The 20754-nt window shown below is 35.1% G+C and overlaps 3 protein-coding genes across 3 annotated transcripts; 2 read left to right on the top strand and 1 right to left on the bottom strand.

The window, feature by feature from the left end:
- On the top strand, nt 1-5224 carry LOC138315252 (galactoside alpha-(1,2)-fucosyltransferase 2-like). The gene is made up of 3 exons (XM_069256129.1): nt 1-197; nt 2680-2733; nt 3605-5224. The coding sequence occupies exons 1-3, from the start codon at nt 164-166 to the stop codon at nt 4906-4908; spliced, it is 1392 nt and encodes a 463-aa protein (XP_069112230.1). The 5' UTR covers nt 1-163; the 3' UTR covers nt 4909-5224.
- A 4837-nt stretch (nt 5225-10061) lies between these two features.
- Nucleotides 10062-12846, top strand: LOC138315251 (uncharacterized). The gene is made up of 3 exons (XM_069256128.1): nt 10062-10439; nt 11375-11622; nt 12123-12846. The coding sequence occupies exons 1-3, from the start codon at nt 10205-10207 to the stop codon at nt 12270-12272; spliced, it is 633 nt and encodes a 210-aa protein (XP_069112229.1). The 5' UTR covers nt 10062-10204; the 3' UTR covers nt 12273-12846.
- A 702-nt stretch (nt 12847-13548) lies between these two features.
- On the bottom strand, nt 13549-20754 carry LOC138315250 (uncharacterized). The gene is made up of 3 exons (XM_069256127.1): nt 20625-20754; nt 16744-16847; nt 13549-15832 (listed from the first exon to the last, which is right to left on the bottom strand). The coding sequence occupies exons 2-3, from the start codon at nt 16840-16842 to the stop codon at nt 15251-15253; spliced, it is 681 nt and encodes a 226-aa protein (XP_069112228.1). The 5' UTR covers nt 16843-16847; nt 20625-20754; the 3' UTR covers nt 13549-15250.

Raw genomic sequence — 20754 nt, 5'->3', positions numbered from 1 at the left:
TCAGTGGTCCGCACTGTTAAGTGTAGGGTACGTATAGTAGTATGTCGGGGATAGACTTGTTGTAAATAGAAAGAATGGATGTCTGATGTCACACACACTTATGATGTTGGTGATGTAAAACAGAGCTAAATATCGATATATATATACAAAACATAGCCAAAAAATGATGATAAGCCTTAAGAAACCAGCGAAGAAAGGTAAGTTATTCGAATTCGTATTTTATAATTTGACTATTTTGATATATTGTATAATGACCGGGGACTTTTCAGAGCTTGCATACATACCGATTCCGAGGTATATTGTTGAAATTGTGATATGTTCTACTGACCATTTTATTACTTTTGTGCTTTGTTTGTGATTAACTACGTGTACATACATAGTATGTTAGTTGTGCATTATTTGTATTGTCCGTACTCATTACCAGCGGAGGAACACCGCCGGTTTTTTTATGTTATTTTTTTAAGTTTTGCCCTAAATGACTCTGACTGCCGAAAGGCCGTTTAACATAAATAAACAAACAAACAACGGTGGTATCAGTATTATACAGTTGTTTCATGCCTTATCAGTCAACAGTCAAAACTCTTTTCCCGAGGTGTTGGGACCAACCTGTTTCCCGAGGCCGCAGACCCAGGGAAACAGTTTCTCAGGTTGGTCCCAACTCCTCGGGAAAAGAGTTTTGACTGTTGACTGATAAGGCATGAAACAACAACTGTGTAATTAACATTCGAACGTTACGTCTCCCCGATAAAGTCTTGTTGAATTGGGGTAGCTGATAGTCGGACATCGTGTTGGAATTGGCATTTGCTGACGGAATCTCAAGCTCTTGGACTAACATATTCTCCTGGCTGTCCGTTAATGCCACCAGGCCCATGTTTGTGATATCATTGAATAGATCTGAAAAAATGACCAAAATATTGTTGTCTGATTCATTAAATAGATTGACTTACTAAATACACGTACCTGGAAATCGTACTTTTATACATGTAATGTAAACATATACATGTACATGTACTAGGACAACCTTTAGAATTTCAGGAATATGTATCCCGGAATGTTTAAATTTAAATAATTATTACTTACTCACTCGTTATCAGGACATGTAGTACTTATTTATATATTGAACATATTGTTTTTTACAATGTACAAAGTCGAAAGAGCCGATCAGAGATATGTACATCTCGACATTTCATACTTACCGGTAGCGCTCTGATAAGGACTAACATCACGTATTAATTCTTCACAGCCTTCGTTTCATGTCCAGTCTTGAGATTGTCTACTTTAAATCTCTGTTTTCAATCAGATCCAAAATTCCTTGATAGGAAATTTCGTCAAACCGTTCTGTTTTTGACGCCATTTTACGTCCGTCATAACTGTCGATCTCAAAGGCGGCGCGACAACTGAAAATTTGGCGCGGGCGCTCTCGTTTTCGTGACGTCAACAATTAAGCGCGTGCAAACATTCTCAGCCGGTCAACAGTCCTAATATTGACCGGTCAATATTTTCTGAGGATTTGTACATATGAAATGATTTTGTAGCAATTTCTAGGGAAAGTAGTCGAAATTACTTCATTTACATTTATATAGAGAGTCAGGTAACAATAAAACATGTAAAACACAACAAGGGTATAATATGATAAAGAGACGTAAAGTTCGTTTTGATATCTTATATTGTCCAGTGCTGTCAAAATGGTACTGGGTCTAATCTAAAGTGCGATTGTGTTCCCCATGTCAAAAAAATATAGTTATTATGTATTCCTATTGCAAGAATATCAGCATTAAAAATAAGAGCATTACTACATTGTATATAAATGTACTCTATATACAAGAACAACAAACAGGTTAGCATAATACGTTTCAAAAAGGAACATTTGCCTGTGATGTATTCAGAGATATAATTACAAAAATGTAGATTCTTCGGAGACAGTAAAATTCTTCACTACTGTATCAATTAAAAGGTCTAACGTGACGCTACCCAAATTGGTACACTTTTTAATATATTTTACAATCTAAACTGATAATAACTGTCCTGAACAAAAATGAAGGTGATTAACAGTGACTGTGTCAATTTTAATATGTCATATTCTTCCTTTTTCCTATTGCTCTATTTAAACACGGATATAATGAAATTATGAAAAAAAATCCGGGAATCGACGTCGTGTGACAACCTTAAAAACACCATATATTTTATAACACAGAAAACAATTGCTGAATGGGATATTTTTGACATATATGTGGCTTTAATCAAATGAAAAATGTGTTTGAACTTTCCTTAAACTAATTCAATCATTTTTTATCATGTCTAGACATTAATCAATCAAATCAAATTTAGGAGATGTACCATTTTGGGTACTCAAACCTGCTGAAACACAGGGCTGGACCGGGCATGCTTCAAAGTTCTCTATTTATCAATATATGCACTGCTGACAAGTAAACAAATCATGAAATTAAAGCTGAAGGCATTTATTTGTGGAATGTAAAAAGAAAAATCTGGATTCAAGCACAACACGTAAGAAAATTTTAACAATTATCTTCAAAAAGTGTACCAATTTGGGTAGCGTCAAGTCAGGAAACTTATTGCATTTCCCTGCTACATCAGGTCAAAGATTTGATTTCTCTCAACAATACCAATGGATACTGAACACTCTCTTTCTAAATAAGAGTATTTGTATTTCTTCTCTAGGTACAAAAGTGTCGAAGAAAGTCAGGATAAGGGAGTATACCGATGAAGGAAATGGTACGTATTTAGCTGTTAGAAAGCGATACAAAGTATGCTTGTCAACTCAGAAGTTCTAAAGGAATAACATTAATGTAGATTTTAGAGCATTGAATAAGATAATTTTCTCATCCAATATTTTGACGTTTTATTCGACCATTGAACGGTGTCGGATCAGTGGTCTCCTAGCAATACTTGCACAAGCTTTATTTTCAGCACCACTTAGGTACGGTTAGGTTACTAGCTAGGTTTACGTGCTATTAACATCCAATACTATTTAGGACGCGGCCTGCCTTGTATGTTTGGGATGGCTGCAGTAAGCGCTTCTCACTGAAGTCCTTCCGTACGTAAGTTTTATGTAATAAGCCTTGACTATATCGAGCTATTACCTCTCAAACTTACGTACATTTGTTTTATTATTGCTTATATTTAGAGTCAATATCATACAAATATTGCCTTTTTGGGGATTATTATAAAGATTTCTTAAACCTGACAAATGGAATATTTTATGAGACCGAAGAACGAGGGAGACATTATCTTTTTCCTCCGTTTCTTTTAAGCATCCTTACTATGATTTTTTTATAAGAAAACAGAAATTGTTGGCTAATGGCCGATAATCGGTAATGTCCTTATTTGATTGGTTAAACATGCGAAAGTAATGGGTAAATCCACGCTTCTATTTATAGCCCGCTTACCGACAATTGCGATATTAACCTCTGAACAGGTAATCATCGCTCTCAGGTTTACATTGCATTTACGTAAGACATGTTCGCGGTGTTCAACCAATCGGAACAGCTAAATGTCAGCCAACAGTTATATAGCAACAAGCGAAGTAAGATGATAATTTAACTATCTTTCATGTTGAGAAAGTGTCATATTTTCTATGTTTCAGGACGCTCACCTACCAACCTGATTAACAATAACTACGGGGTAGCCCTTCTGCTTGTCATTGGATTTTCATTTGGATTTATTATCACAAGTTATTCTGGATCCATCACGTCTTTCGGCTCGAAAGCCGAACCCATCCCGATGGAAATAACCCTCTCCAATGAGGACGACACAAACGAAGACATTGTGGAGATCCAAAGAAAGCCTATTACATCAGTTGATATAAGCTCTACAAGTACCAGGAATAGCGTGATTAGGAATAATCATGTTGAACCGGATGTAAAACCTACGCAGCCATCAGCTTTATCTAGATCTCCACATCCACCTCCAGGAAGTGCAGAAGCTTTCACGATTGAAAACTTGCAGCGCAAAATTCCAAAGTTTGAAGTTGGTATTGCTATTCGGCAAGATACAAACAGATATATCTGCAATGGTTATGGCCCAAGACTCGGCAACCTCATGTTCCTGTACGCTACCTGTTACGGTGTTGCGTACGATTTCAATATGACACTAGCCCTCAATAATGGGGAATATATATATGGTCCCTTTGAAGGGATTCCTAAACCAAAAAAGTCAAAATCACAGTACTGCAGAGGGGGTCAAAGGTCCTTCAATCAGGCAAAGCCAAGATATTACAACAGATTTAACATCAAAAGGACGGATAAATTCGTTAGACTAAATGGGTATCTGCAGTCATGGAAATATTTTGCAAATTCGTTCGATGATCTTAGACAGCAATTTACATGGAGAAAGTCTATTCGTGATACCGTGGAGAAAATTATTGCCCATTTGGTTAAAACTAGTTACCCTAACGACGATTTCAAATCTGTGACAACCGTAGGAATTCATATAAGAAGAGGCGATTATGTGCACGAGCGCCGCCCAATGGCGGACAAACCTTATATAGAAAGTGCCAAGCAATATTTCCTGAGTCGTTATCCAAAAGTGTTATTTATAGTAGCGACCAATCCCGATACCGAGGCAAGGACCTGGTGCACAGCTAATATAATAAATGGCACGGGGACATCAGTGTTTTCCGGAAAGAATAATGACCGCTACGTTGACATGGCACTATTGTCAATGACAAATCACGTGATCATTTCTACAGGAACTTACGGATGGTGGGCGGGCTTTCTTAGCAAAGGGACCGTGGTGCATTACGACTGGATCCCACATAACCATTATAAGTTTAATAGAGAGGATTATATTCTACCATATTGGGTCGGAATTAAAGCTACAAAAATTGACTGGAGCAATTCCCAATTCAGAACTCTTAAACCACCACCTATTCAACCACCGCAAGGATAGATAAATAAATACATTAAATCTATCATATATCTTCAAAATACGGTGTACGACAGACTCTTTATGCTCAAGTATATGGCAATGCCTCATTGTCAGTGCTTCATTTCTAATAAGAATTCAGACAAAATTTTCTTTAAAACTTAACTAAAAAGTTATAATAATAAAAACATATTTTCAACTAGCGTATACATGTACGTCAGTGTGTAAATTTAAGCCAGGCAACGATCAACTTAGGTTGGACAAAAATAGTAACAGAGGTAGTACAATACAAAGAGGCACAAAACATTAAAAGTCCACTCGAATCCCACTGTGAATAAAACTCATTTTCTCTTCAAATTCAAAATGGCCACCGAAAGATATCGCGAGAAATGCCTTTAAAAGACGCCAACTTAAAAAACGAAAGCAGATCTGTCGAATTAAGATTTTAGTCGATTATGAATCCTCAAATTAGTTTAAGTAGAAATGGACTCCTCAAGCGTAATTCTATGTCACTTTTATTTAATTCGTAAGAATGGCGGCCATTTTGCATTGGAATCCTAAACGAGATCTTGCCATGGAGGAATTCGGATGGACTTTCATGTGACAAGAGGCAGTAAATCACTTAACTAATTTCAATTGTTAATATTTTTGTCCAACCCCTAATAAACTTGCATTGCCTAGCCGACTTATAGCGTGAATAATTTAAATAATCGTTTCCTGGGATTTCGAACTGATTGCTGACAATAAGTGGTTACCGTTTTACACCCTATGCATGTCATACCCAATAATAATCGTTGAATCAATTATTATATCAATACAGACTCTAATAAAAAAGATTGCTTTATTTTCTGAGTACTATTCAGTATTTGACGAAATATTGATACAGAGGTTTGTGAGCACTTTTATTAAACACAGAATAAGAATACATTTTCATTTCGCCTGACAAAGTATGTGACGAAAACAAAACGCATGTATTATTACACGAAAACAAACAAAAACACAATAAGTAGTTACGTTCATATAATTAATGATATTCATGACCACAATGACGTCATGAGGGAGGACGCTTTTGTTAGAACTGTTGACGTCACGCATATTTTAGCAATCTCTGCAGTGAGCGATGCTACATTGTACATAAGTGCATTAAGTGTTTAATGAATTGGTTAAATAATAGTATGCACGTCTCACTTTTAAATTCAAATTTCCTCCTATGTTTTATTGTTGAATCACGTGCCATTCGGCCATACACATGTATTATTTTACTTCCATCCTTACTCGGCTCTCAAGTCTCTTCTATTGAAATATAACAGCTAATTTTCGATTAAGTGCTGCATTTATGCATCTATAACAAGGATTTTTTTTCACTTGTTATACAAAATGTTGATTTCGGAAAAGAAACAAGGATCCGTAATGATTTCTTTTGACGGTCTTTTATTACACTAGCACTTTGGTGGCCGTCACTGCTCTTATAGAGTATAAACAAAAGCTTAAATGAAATACAACAGATAAACACCTGACATTTACTGCTCTAAATTTACTGGTCAGGCGGGTAGGCTAATTATATTTAATTGGCGTGTCCATTGCCCTGAGGCTAAGTGTCATACCACCTAGTTGCCCCGTGTACTTAATACAATTACTCAATTAACTTTATGTGACAAGCAGATATAAATACCGCGGTTAATCCAACAACAATAAAATCAAGGAAATTTGTATAGCAATGTCAAATGTAGTGTCTGAAATAAATATACACATCCATCTGTCCGTTAAAATTATACGCGTTCACTGTCCTTTGTTTTACAATATTGTATTATTATAGAAAGCACTAAAATCCTTGTGACACATCTATCAGCAAACTTTAAATAAGACAATTTTATTTAAAGCATAACGCCAGAAATTTCAATGCGTACCACACAAATATAGAATTTTTAAAATAAAAGTGGTGTAACAACCTTTCATTACTCTTAAAGGCCCATTACCTTTCCGGAGCAAAATATAAAGGTTACTTAAAAACATTAATAACATCAGAAAATGCATACCGATGACCTAAAATAAGGTAACGACAACAAACATATGCAAGATTTCCTGCGTAATACATGAAAACAGTGGAGAGTTAATTCGCTGTTTTGCCGTCTGGCGCAGTGATAGTCAACTACCGCGCGGTATTTAGGACGAAGGCGGGAAACATAAGACGACCCGCGTTATGAAAATAAACGTTTTATTTATTTTAATCAAATCGTTCAGAAGGTGATGATAAATGTAGTATTAACGGTAAGTTAATAATTTTTGAAGACTCTACAAAATTATCGATCTTGTTTTACATTCCCATTTTAAAAATTGAAAGCCGTTTCGGAAAGGTAGTGGGCCTTTAAACGCAAGGCGAAACATGTGTGAAATAATTCATTTATTGTTTTCATTTTCTAAAGGAATTTTTCCAGCATGCCGATGTTGAACATATCTAAAACATCCCTTTTCACCTTGTTTCCTTGCGAAGCTCGCTAAAAGAGGAACACTATCATAACAGTACCACTGCTCTAGTTGAAAATGCAATACTACAGTATCATTCAAAGCTCTACTTCACTTACTTTGGTATAGCAAGATTGAATGGTCACAAGTCAACTAATCTATATGACGCATTTGTCCTTTTCTTTTCGAATGAAATTATATTTAAGAAAGGCATCAAAAGACAACACATTAAAATTGTATAGAAAACAAAACTGGTTTATATATTTCTGTCAAACGCATAATGGAAATCCAATGAAGTTAGATATACCGTATATATAGACATTTACGTAATCCCAAACGGTTCTCAATTTTGAATATGTACATGCTACTAAATGTCGTATTAACTCTTAAAAGTTATAGACGTTGTGTTAAAATTACATTAGAAAGTTGATGTAACATATGTAAGTTATAACATAGTATCAGTATTCTTCTTTTTGGCTGTAATAAGTGACACAGCTGGTCAAATTCGTATACCAGATTAGCCTTTCAGTTTTAAAGATATAAATGTAAAAAGAATTTTTCAAGCTTACTCTTCATTTTTACTTATCAATGTTGCACAAATAACCAGTTTTTAAACGCAAAATCATGTTTCGGAATGGCATACATACAATGCAGAAATTTTGCATGAAATATTTAAGTGAAATTTCTTTCGTGGTTTAGATATTTGATGTAATTTCGTGGATAGAAATATTGGTGGTTAGTCGATGGAACAATAGTGAAAATAATATATATATATAAAAAAACAGAATTCGCTGAATTATATTCGTGGTTTCACAAGAACCATGAAAAACAACGGAGGTTTCTACACAACGATTATTTCATGTTATACAGTTTTAAAGTGATAAATATTGATTAAAGATTTCTCGACGTGAAAGTCACTACTATTAAACTCTAAATAAATTCAGTTTCAATAAGTATTTTTTTATTGGCTGTAGGTTGACTTGAACAACGAGATAAGTCAATTTCGTTGACAAAAACAGAAATATTAATATTTTTTCAGACTTGATATTTTCTTTCCATTTTCGGAAAACCAAATATTCATTACATTTATGTAATTGATCACTGCTTCTGTTCTTAGAATATGTTTCGCTTAAATATTCCGTATAGTTACATTGAGTTACATAACCGCTTTAAAATAGAAACATGCAATTAATTCTGGATGAATCCTAATTAATATATGCAATGTAATGAAGTACACGTCACGACCCTCTATATTGCTTCCTTGAATCCATTAACAACAGACCCAACGTAGAATAATAATAAAACATTAAAACGATGTACATACACTTGTATACTGTATTACGTATTGCTGACACCTAAGTCATTGCGTTATATATCACGGTATTAAATGTTCGAAATGAATATCGTTTTTTATGAGGCGAATTAAAATCCTTCGCTAGGTTTTTTTTTGTTTTACATGTTTTGTTAAATGGCTTATTCAGAGGACCAGTCAAAACGTTTAATTTCATGATCCCAAAAACATCTAGGAAAAGGACCTTGCGGTAAATGCTAAAGTAATAAAAAAATAAGCTGGGACTCATTTCAGTGTTTTTAAATGCATTTAAGTTATGAATGTGGTTGAAACTTTAATTATTCGTTGGTCATCAGTTTGTATAGCAAATTACCACAGAAAATATCAAGTGATGTTAACATTTGCTAAGATATTCAAAACAATGTTATTCTTTCGACACACTGGTACAAGTGGTTAAGGTGGTTTCCAACGAATTGTTACTTCATCTTTCTCAAAAGTTTGTAACTGACGCATGGCAGTTACTAACGGTACTTCAGGCCATTGGTCGTTATCTGGGGGCTCCTACATGTACCTTCCCCTGCTACTAGACCATACCATGGTATCATAGCATACTAACCAATCACCTCTATTGTCTGCTTTGCATTCCCCTCTTTAAGCGTTATTTGGAACTTTGCCTCATTTAAGGCGATTCCGAAAGTACCTTTTAAATGTGTGTTAATGAATTCCAGCGTTGCTCTTATACTTAATCAATCATGTTAGTAATGAGATAAACATATGTTCGATAAAGTATCTTCTGAATTAAAATTCTGCTAAAATCTTCTTCAAAATGGGATAATTTAGATGTCAGTAGACATATTATTATCCATACAGTAAAATAGATGTTTCAGCACAACCTTTTGATTAAGTATAGACAGTTATGTTTTGTTTTCTCAAATATTACATATATTATGTATTTATAAATCATGTAAAAATGTATATCTTAGGTAGATTTTGTCGCGTTATACGTTTATAATGCATATCACATCAAATGTATATTTCAGGTCAAAAGTTTAAAAAAGCATGACTTGTACGGTGTATTTGAGGGGAAAATATACCTATCTAGGTAGTATACCTTAAGTGTATAATTTAGGAAATTTTTGTTGCTTTGATTTTCTGTAACGTATATCAAAAAGAAAATTTGTGTCGTTTTAACTTGTCTGTCACTCTGCTCATTACGTATGGTAATTGACACATACATTTTACCTGTCTGGTGTGAAACGTTAATGTGTGCTTTATCGTAATGCTCTGTTGTTGAGAATGAACTCTTGATTAACCGCAAATCCATCATGAACTGACAGGGACGGGGAAAACAGAACGTAGAATGTCAAAACGGCTAAAACCTCAATTGATTATAAAATACCAGCGGGATTTCCGTGGACTTTTTACAGGAGTAAGGTGTATTCTTCGAAACACAGAAAGTAAAATTCCTGGCATATAAGCTATATAAATGATAAAACGGAATGCTGCAAATCAAACCGAAACATCGACGGAAATCATCACTTGTTTCAGGCAGAAGACACATAGAAAATGTTGTTGGCTCTACAAGTCTCGCTGATCCTGGCTGTACTGGGACAACATTGCCCACTTACCTATGGAGCTGTTTTGGGTACAAGTGACGGGAGTACTGAAGTTACGTCTACTTCTCCGCAGCAAGTGGGCTCGGATAGTCTGATCATCGAAAATGTTGACGTCACTCAGCTGTCCGAAGAAGATTTGGAAGATTTCTTAGCAGCTTTGGATGAAAAGTTTAAAGGGGAGCTAGGTGAGTGTGCTTCAGTTTGGATTATTTACAATAGCTCCAAATCATGCTTGGCTTTCATTTTTAATGTTAATTCAGCTTTATTGTCATTTTAGAAAGTCTTCATGTAGGCAAAATGAAGGTGAAGAATACGTTTTGGGAATTTGTTTAGTTTTGTTTGTCTCACAGCGCAGAATACCACACAAAAATTGTATACTTAAAATATTTTCTCTGTGAAACATTTTCTTGAAGACATCTATCGTCCACTGGAGCTGGGCAACATTATAACGATAGCGAACTAATTATGTGAACATATCCAAAAATAATGACCACCAAGGTTGCAAGAAAAAACCCTGTTATATAGACATGTGGATTATACCATTACCTAGAGATAGAACGAGATAGAAGGCACAGCTCACTTTGTGTACACCTTTGTAACACTGTTGTCTGTATCAGTTATATAAATAAAAACAATTACGCTTTGTAAAGTACATTTATAACACGAGAAAAATCGCAACGTTAACATTCAACAAATTAATCATCTCAAAGTTAGATCCTATAGTGTATGTCGTTATGTAGCAATGCCCAGGTGACTTTAAATAAGAAAGTTTTCTTCCCCGTTGTATTTAACACCTAAAGCAAACATGAAAATCATTACCAATGTAAAATTGCATTTCAGGTATGTTGTATAGGATAGGAATCATGTTAAATTATATAGAGTACTAATACTATATAACATAAAATGTTCGTGAGTGCTTTCTTCATGGTTTGGTGTTTTTAAAGTATTTAGTAGGTTGACATATTCGTGTTGTTGTATTGGAACGGCGATTCCAATAATATCACTGTATTTACTCTTATTAAAAATAATAGTTCAACGGTAATAACGAAAACAATTTTATGTAGAACAAAGATTCTACACAGCATATACGTTATACAGTATACATTTATTTTTTCTTCAGATATCGAGGTTGGCAAACAAATCATTAAAAGTGCTGTATCCGGGGGTAGGACAAAAAGATGGATCCCGCTCGCAGCACGTGGGGCTTTCATTGTTGGGCGTGGTATATTCAGAGCGCTCTCCCGCGCAAAGGTGTCCAAAAGTGCAGGGAAAATTACCCGTCAGTATGAAAGACGAGGAAACTTCAAAAAAGCTGTCAGCGATTTCCACAGGCTTAAACCAACTAACGTCAAACGGTTTAGTGGAAAGGTGAGTTTATTACCTGTTCGTTTGGTAGTATTAAGCGGAATGCTGAATATCCAGTGATAGTCATATCATACCGGTCTGTCGTTAAAAAGGATTACTTCTAAAAAGTTAGAAGGAAAGCATTGTGAGCACTTATGCCCTGATGCATATATTTCGGGCGAAGATTTTTACATGTATTTCAATACCTCGCATAGGCATGCATGTTACCAAAGCAGTCCATTTGTAATAAATATACTTGTAATATAAACTAAATAACTGACTAAAAAGTAGCGCCATTTCTATAAAGAAATTTTTCTGTTACTAGTATGTATTCAAATTATAGCATTATTTGAAGCTACTTTTATTTTGTCCTTCTTCAAGACCGTCAATTATTTATTCCAATGGCGAAAATGACAGAGACAAAACCCCAACAATAGCCGTATACCTAGCGAGTTTTACAGCAAAACGACCACATTTATTCCGATTTTTAAACTTGATTTTTTCACTTTCTTAATTTTATTTAGAATGGCTTGACTGGTCTACAGGGACAAGTCGGAAGAAACACCGTTAAAGTCCGATCAAACAGTTCCGGAAATCGGCCAACTCTTGAATCCTACAGAACGAACAAAGCAGAGAGGAAAATTATCAGGAAGGTTCGATACGACAGAAACTAGATAGTTAGTACTGAAATTGGACGGTTGTATACATTATGTTACTTCAAATGGCAATTTGGAGTGAGTTTGTTTTTAGTTTTTTTTCAAAGGAAATATGAATAATTTTCGGTAATACATGTACACAAATTCATACCACTTAAATTTCTCAAACCTTATATTGAAATCCATTGTGTTGATAAGGTATGACTGACTTTGAACAAGATCATTTTCTTCGTAATAACGTTGGTTCATATTGCTATATATCTCTTTGACACACCTTGTGAACGTATTCATTTTCGTTTCGGAATAAGAACGTGTATTTGATTAATATTTTAACTAAGCTTAAAACACTTGTTTTTATTGTTTTAATCAAGTACCATAATGTTAAACATATTTCTGACATGTTTTGTGACTGGATGATGCAGTGTGCCTAATATGGCAAATTATGTAATACATGTATATTCATTTCTCATTGATTTCATTTGTTTTCACCGCTATTAATTTCATATCATGAAAGTGTTATGAAGTGCGAGACTGTTTTCGTATTTTCAAACTTATCATTTTGTTTTTATCATTAAAAGTATGTTAACGTATACATTGTCGTTCTATTTGTGTTCCTTTTTACAAGAATGTTATCTTTGCTGATTCTGTGTCGTATTCAGTTCCTGTCCATAAGCAAACAATTTCTCTTGAAATGAGAATGAAGCAGTTTAAATACCGGAGCCGGTTATTTTTGCGGGTATGATATTTCGCGGGATATTTCTATGATCGCAAAAATTTGAATCGCGAATTTATAATCTTAAAGCCAACTTGGCAACAATTGAATAACGATAAAATTATTTTAACTCGGTTTTAGTTCAAATCGCGAAAATATTGACCAGCGAAAATATCCGGCTATGTAGTAATACAAAAAGGTACTCTGAACGAGGAATCTTCTCATCGACTTCACAACTACAGGCATGGTAGTTTGGGCGCTAAGTATATATACTGTAAACGAACGTTTTTGGGGGTGATAAGATTTTGACGAATTTTGCTTGAATTCCTTTGTCTTTCAATGTGTGCTAATTGCATTCTTTATAATTTCTTATAATTAAAAACATATTGTGACTATACATGCATGCATTTATCAAGTGTGCTAATATTGTCATAATCAAGTTAGTGCTAAAATTCGATTGCGCTAAAATAAGTAAATTTACAGTAAGTAACTTAACTTTGCCTTACTTGTGCAATGATGCCATCGGGGCGGGACTCATTCACGTACCACGTGATACCCGATAACGTTTGTGCTGGACTATTGTTTCTATTGGTGATGGAATGACGTCAAATGACGTTATCGCGGGATAACGTCATTTCAGCGGGAAGATTACAAAGAGTTACCTTCCATCACCACTGGAGATACTAGTCCCGCACAAACGTTATCGGGTATGATTAGCGTATGGGTTATTTGTTACTTGTGAATTGTTAAATCCGTGCGACTCCGCATTATTTACGTATTGTGAATTACCATCGTTTGATAAGGACAGTTTACGCTAGCTAGGGTGGATAACAATTATAAGTAAAGATGTCAGAGGTGAAGTCGATGAAAATTTAGGATAGCAAGTCCACTTGAAGTTTTTTTTTTAAATTTGATAATAGCGAAAAATCGAATCATGCAAGACATAGAAAATTAAGAAGCATAAAACAAAATTCAGTTCGGTATAAATCCGGTTTCAGAACATTGCTTACAGTTTTTTAATAAACAATACTAACCCGTTCTAAAACGGACTCTTTAGCTAAGAACTTTAATGCCTATTGATGATCTTAAAGCACAACCATCAGATTAAGGCTTGCTGGAGATTTGTATTTCAGATCATCATTGTTTTCATTCGTTCGAGTTTCAAAATCAGAAGGGTTGATCTCGAATCGACTTCTTTCAACAGAAGACCAGTCAACCATGGAAATGAAATTTACCAGTACTAATTACCATAGATGATTACTTATGACGTTGTTCTCTTCTCGATAACGCAAATATATGGTTAATTTACCATCACATCTAAAATGAATATTGATATCACCAGATAAAATTTTAAATACAAAACGTGATTATTATCTGATGCATTCTATAAAGGATGCAGAAAAGAAATTTTGAAAACAAAAAATAAATTTTAAAATCAGTATTATCCTAATGTACGCATCACACCTACAGAAACCCAAACTGAAATAAACCTGTGTTAAAACACTTACGACAAATTCCGTTTCTCAATACCACAAGATTACGGTTAACATAATAAAAAGGTTATTAATATTAATAAAACAAAAGTTATCTTTTCGATAACACAAAATTAGCATTAAAACTATAACTATATAATGACTGTATATATCTAATACTTCACAATATCTTAAAAGCAATATCTTCTCGAAAAATCTTCAAAATAAAGATTAAATCAAAATTACTTTATATAGTGCACCACATCTACTGTAGATGTATGAAAATCAATTTTCAAGGTTATAATACTACATGCATTGTTGTATGTATCGTAATATATAACTGATTAGTGATGGTACCGAATAGTACATTAGCGCATCACAGTAGTCTTAATTATTCTGTCGTTCTATCGTCCTTGTTTATAGGCCTTGATCAACGGCTCAATGCAAATATAAACAGCGATGGAACGGCAGAATAATTCGGACTCGCGTCAGATCAAGATCAGTAGATTATGTAGGTTCATGTACCTTTCTTTCAATTAAATCATGATATGCATGAAGATTGTCAACATTAAAAACGACATCAAACTGTAAAACATTAAAGTGACACATGCATTACAATATGGAATCTATCCAGATATGGAAGTAGCGTCATCGCAGGAATTAATCAGCTTTCATCCCGTTTATGATACTTGTCAGTTTTACACAATTATCCATACTAACTTTACACAAATCTAATAAAACTGGATGATGTGATTCAGTCAACTACATACAAATATAGAGACAACGCTATATAAACAATCTCAATCTCGAAACTATATGTTGCTGATGTTTGTGTGGTTGATGCTGTTGTTGTTGGTGGTGGTGGTGTTGTTCAGTTCGAGACTTTGGTGTCTATCTGTTGGAGGTTTGCAATGAATATTTGTCTGGTTGAAACTTTGATTTTGTGTTTGACTGTCCTTACTGAGCCTTTTGAATTCTGTATTTAGCTGTCTTGCCCATGCGTTTGCTTGACGCTGACTCGATTCGTATTCGACGGGACCTGTACGCAATACCAGTCCTTTACCGGTCTCAGAACCATTGCCTTTCCACTGATACTCGGAGTCTCTTTGATCAGTGTACCTCGTTCCCATCCCGTTGACCTTTGACATCGGCTGGTTACCACTGCGATATGATATATCCGATCGATTATTTTTGCTTATTTCCTGTTTGTGGTCATATACGCAAACTAAAACAACATCCGGATCGCCGTTGGATTGTATGTGTCCTTTCTTTGTTTCCTCAGCTGTTCTTAGTTTCTCCTCCATATCGTGTCTGACATATGTCAACCAGTCGTTGATTCTATCTGCTAGTTCCGGACCCTTTATGTCCACCGGACAGACAGGCTCTTGTTGTTTCTGAAATGTAAATATTTACTAGGCCAATATGAAAATTCAACCTCAGCTTTAATTTGTACTTTAGGCTGTGATCTTTCCACATTTACTTTAAGAGCTATCTGTATTTACCTTTTGTAGAAGTTGGAGGGCTATTCTTCCTTACAAGGACTATCCGTAACCACATGTTTCTGGCCACATTAAGAACAAATCCTGCCAACCCCACCACTTCAAAAACTAACCCCTAACCACCGGTACCCTGCTACTTAAAAAACTACCGCTACCTACCGGTACCCGGCTACTTCCAGAACCACACCCGCCTCCTGGGCCAACTCCTGTCTACCCGACTAAATCGAGATCAATCCTTGCCTATCGGGCCTGCCCAACAATTTCCAGAAATATACTTACCTCCATAACCAAGAAAAACAATAATCATATCTGCGTACTGAGCCACTTCAAGAACTATCATTTCCTCTCTTGCTACTTCCAGAGCCATCCCTATGAACTGGGCACTTCAATGACTATTCTTACCTACCTAGGCTCTTCGAAAACTTTCCATACCTTCCTTGCCATTTCATAAATCATCCCTGCCAACCTGATCACTCAAAGAACCATCCTTGCCCGCCCGGTCACTTCAAAAACCATTTTACATGTACTTACCCTGTCACTTCAAGAGCCATTCCTGCCATTCTGATCATTTCATAAACAATCCCAGCTACTTAACATCTATGGGAGAGGCAACAGAATTTGGCACGAATTTCCAAGAAACGGTAAATCTATGTTTACATGGTTAGAAATTTGTATCAAGGCCATGTGGGCGAAGCCTATTCGCGAACATTAAGGGGCTAAATCTCTTTTCCATCTCGATCATAAACATTAACGAGTTTTGATCTATACTATTCCTTCTCCCATCCTTTTTAACGGCCTAGACCTACCACGACACCCCTCGTCCTCTTGAACAGTAGCGTTGGTGTTGATCTACTGTTTTGGGAGGACAGTCGTTTGATCATCTCGGCTCTTTCAGCATCGTCCATCGTTTCTGAAAAAGTGACAGAGTACTACTGGTGGGTCTAAATATATTGAGTATATAGTATAGTGTATATTTAAGGAATAGATTTTTATTTTGTTGAGGTTATGAGGGTATAATGATAATGGAATACGTGTAAATTATGTAACCCCGGCGACGCCGGGTTACATAAAATTTACACGGGCTCCATTATCATTATACCCTCATAACCTCGGCGGGGTTACATAATTTACACGTGCTCCATTATCATTATACCCTCATAACCTCAACAAAATAAAAATCTATTCCTTATATTTACAGTTTTTTACGTAAATGAATATAATTTATTCTCCCGGCAGTTGCATATTTTTTTTTATTAAAATATAATTCTACCCTTGTTTTTTCTTCTCTTCCGTCATCGTCAACGAATTCGATTGAACAACTGATTCGAGTAATTCATATGTTCCCACTAAAAGTTGGGTCATGACCCCACGTTGCTACGCCATCGACTATTCACGTAACGATAGAATCGCCGCACGTGTTGTGCTATCATTATTTAAGCAGTAAACTGTTAAGCTAGACCAGGAAAACCGTTTGTCAACGACGATTTAATCCACGAGATGGAACACCATTTTGGCGGTGATCAGTTGACGTTACCACGTCAACAATAGTGACGTCATAATAGTCACGTTTTGGGTGTCATGCAGTTATACCGTCATATACTTCACTTTGCCTTGGTTAGTTTATATAGTAGAAGTGACAATTAAATGTAAATATACACTGATAATGATAATACTAGAAAGCATGATTATTGAGTCCATGTCAGTGCAAACTGTAAATATTATGTAGTAACATGTAGAATACGAATTTTACCGATTTTTGATCTAGACTCCTTTTAAAAACGTCTATAATGGCTCTAAGGGCACTCTGGTGGGTTGGAATTTTCTGGCTACGGAATTGAAACGCTAAAAATAATATAGTATGTAACATTTTTGTGAATGCATGTATTTCAAGAATTCAGCACAAAGTACCTACAGTAACAAATGATTTGCAACCATTCTATTTTCCAGTAATAATAACTAAACTTAGAATATTAGATTTTCGACTACATTTTGGGCAATATCAATTTTTCCATGCGCCAATTCCATGGACCTCCTATTGGTTGATCCATTGTTTAAAAGTCGGACATGTTTGATGAACCTTGTGCTACGAATATGTTTATCAATGTAATATTGCTAAATACAAAAATAATTTGTGCATTTTGTAATGTTGCAGTGTCTTAAGATATAAACTGTATTTTGGCTCGGGACAGAAAGACAAAAGGTATATCATTCAGCTAAAAGATGATTTTTTTATGAATGTTGTAGGATAAAAAGTATATATGGTCAGTGTCTGAAAATAGAAGCGGTATTTTTGGCTCGGGTCAGAAAGAGAAATTGGCAAGCCTCTATTGCTATTTTGCCTTTCTTTACCTTCGCCAAAATACAGCTTACATTTTAAGATACCGACTGAAACCTCACATGTAATGTAACAAATAAAGGGAGGTAACTCCAATTGGTTCATCGGATTAAATTACGTCGCTAATTAGTCTGGTAGTCGCTAATCGGAGAAACATTTATTAGTTCTCAAATCCACGAATAAAATCTGAAGTATCAAGAATAACAGTAAGATAAAATAGAAAACAGGCATTAGTCGCATCATTTGTTACACTGACTGACTTTGAAACACGTGCAATCAAGTTTCTAAATTGGTATGCATATTTCATGCTCAGTTACATTTTCCTGATTTTTTCCTTATGTAAAAAACGAAATTATAGTCGCGACTCCAATCAAAAAGTGCCATTCGCAAAAATAGACACGCCAAACAAATACTGTTCCTCTCCTTTATTATACAAATGTACATATAAGTGTACAATGTCTGACGCGACAGGACGCGCGTACATATGAACATGGGGTTTGGACGGGACCGACACGACTATTTCGAAGTGTTCAATAAGCATACTATAGTATCTACCGTCCAATACAATATTAATTGGTCATATATAAACTTAATATAAGCAAAACAATATATACGGACTAGCATATATGGGTAATAGACATCATTCATTTTGCCCGACACGGAGTACGGACACCGACACCGACACGGACTTCCAAAATTCGGGAGCTGTCTCAAAAACAAATTCAACAAATTAAACTCGCCTTCCTTTTTCATGTTTATCCGAACATATATATATAATAGAATAATTATTATAATTTAATTCAGATAACTCAATCAGGTGCCAAATTAGCATAAATTTCCGTGATTTTATTTACTATTAAAAAATCGAGTTGTGGCACATCGATATCTTATCCAATAATTCAGTTGGCCAATGATGGCGCCGCTTTTAAAATTCCCAGCGAAAATGTTCTGTATTAGGAAGTCATAATACTTGACGTACAATTCTTTCGGTCGATGGAAAATAATCTCCACGATTTAACCAATAGAAATGATTTTAACATATGAAATTAATATATAAAGAAATGGAAAAAAATACGTACCTACATGTATCTATGTACAGTATGTATCCATAATGCATTGCGTAACTCGTCCAATCGTTTAAATGAAATGTGCGCACATGGTAACCTTCGATATGTATTTACTATGCGAAAGCATGTGTAATGTGTTCAATTATTTCTTTTTATTTCGGGTAAGTCTTTAAATAATAAATTATATAATTAAAATCAAGGATGTCAGAAATCTTGAGGACCTTTGCCGCTCATTACGTTTTATCTTCCAAAGCCACTAATCAATTTCACCTTTGAAAATTTATGTATTTAAACCAAACAAATAAGATCAGAAATTGTTACCGGCCATGCACTGTCACTATTGATACACAGGCTTTCGACTCTGTAGATGTACGGACACCGGTACCTCTATATGTGTAATACTGGGTACACATATAGAGGTCGTCCGTATATCAATAATCAAAAGCCTGTGTATCAAATGAAAACTATACGATATCGGTCTGGATATGCACTCTAGTATATGACACAGGTAGGTCAGCTTTCACGTGCATAGAGACAGGACAGTGCTGTAGCAGACGACCATTTATGAGGTGCGAAACAAGCATATCGTATCAAAATTGTATAATTAATAAACTTAAACAATGAACACAATTAACAAATTTGAAAGTAATCACACATTTAAAGTTATATAGAAGTTGCAAGCAGTATTCAATTTATTTCAAAATATTAAGAACGTACATATTTGTATATTCATCTACGTCCTTGAAATATATCAACAAAAATGTACCGAATTATACCTGAAGTATGTTTTAAAGACACGAAATGTGATTGCATCCCCTGATTTTAAGCAGAGTCAATCAAATGATTAGATGTATACGAATATGTATAATTAGTACCGCCTATATTAATTGAGTTTACATTTGATTGATTTTCAGTGTAACCTGACATTATAAAATGAGAGAAAATGATACCATTTAAAACTTAAAACTACTTCCAGCAATAATGTCTAACTTTAAAAGATACGACACGACAAGTATATTCTATTTATAACGTATTTGTTACAATGTTGTCTTTTTTACATTTCGTGAAGGCCCCCAAATTTCGGAAGTCCGTGTTGGTGTCGGTGTCCGTACTCCGTGTCGGGCAAAATGAAAGATGTCTAATATGACATATCCCAATAACTAGGCCTATACAATATAGCTAACCTGCCCTGGTCATCATGCGGGGCCATACAAATAGTACAATGAAATGATAAAATACCACTGTGTGTAGAGCTACAGTCGAGTAGATTAAATACAGAGCCTACCTGATTTTGTACTTGAAGACGTCGTCGGCCAAGATTTCGCGTCACTTTTCCAGCTGTTCTGTGTGTTGCATTGCCGTTGCTATAGAAACACGTGCCGCAATTATGACGTCATGTCCGCAAGCTTTTTAGT

The sequence above is a fragment of the Argopecten irradians genome, chromosome 2 (assembly GCF_041381155.1).
Source record: "Argopecten irradians isolate NY chromosome 2, Ai_NY, whole genome shotgun sequence".
In the NCBI taxonomy this organism is placed as follows: Eukaryota; Metazoa; Mollusca; class Bivalvia; order Pectinida; family Pectinidae; genus Argopecten; species Argopecten irradians.
Note: the sequence above shows the minus strand (reverse complement) of the source record. Positions and strands in the feature narration are given on the sequence as shown.

Excerpts from the sequence above, each read along its gene's own strand:
- LOC138315252 (XM_069256129.1), top strand. The coding sequence starts at position 164 with ATGATGATAAGCCTTAAGAAACCAGCGAAGAAAG. Across the intron at positions 198-2,679 it reads TAAGAAACCAGCGAAGAAAG|GTACAAAAGTGTCGAAGAAA; the intron begins GTAAGTTATTCG and ends TTTCTTCTCTAG. Across the intron at positions 2,734-3,604 it reads GTATACCGATGAAGGAAATG|GACGCTCACCTACCAACCTG; the intron begins GTACGTATTTAG and ends TCTATGTTTCAG.
- LOC138315251 (XM_069256128.1), top strand. The coding sequence starts at position 10,205 with ATGTTGTTGGCTCTACAAGTCTCGCTGATCCTGGCTGTACTGGGACAA. Across the intron at positions 10,440-11,374 it reads AAAGTTTAAAGGGGAGCTAG|ATATCGAGGTTGGCAAACAA; the intron begins GTGAGTGTGCTT and ends TTTTTTCTTCAG. Across the intron at positions 11,623-12,122 it reads TCAAACGGTTTAGTGGAAAG|AATGGCTTGACTGGTCTACA; the intron begins GTGAGTTTATTA and ends AATTTTATTTAG.
- LOC138315250 (XM_069256127.1), bottom strand. The coding sequence starts at position 16,842 with ATGGACGATGCTGAAAGAGCCGAGATGATCAAACGACTGTCCTCCCAA. Across the intron at positions 15,833-16,743 it reads AGAGGACGAGGGGTGTCGTG|AAACAACAAGAGCCTGTCTG; the intron begins GTAGGTCTAGGC and ends TTTACATTTCAG.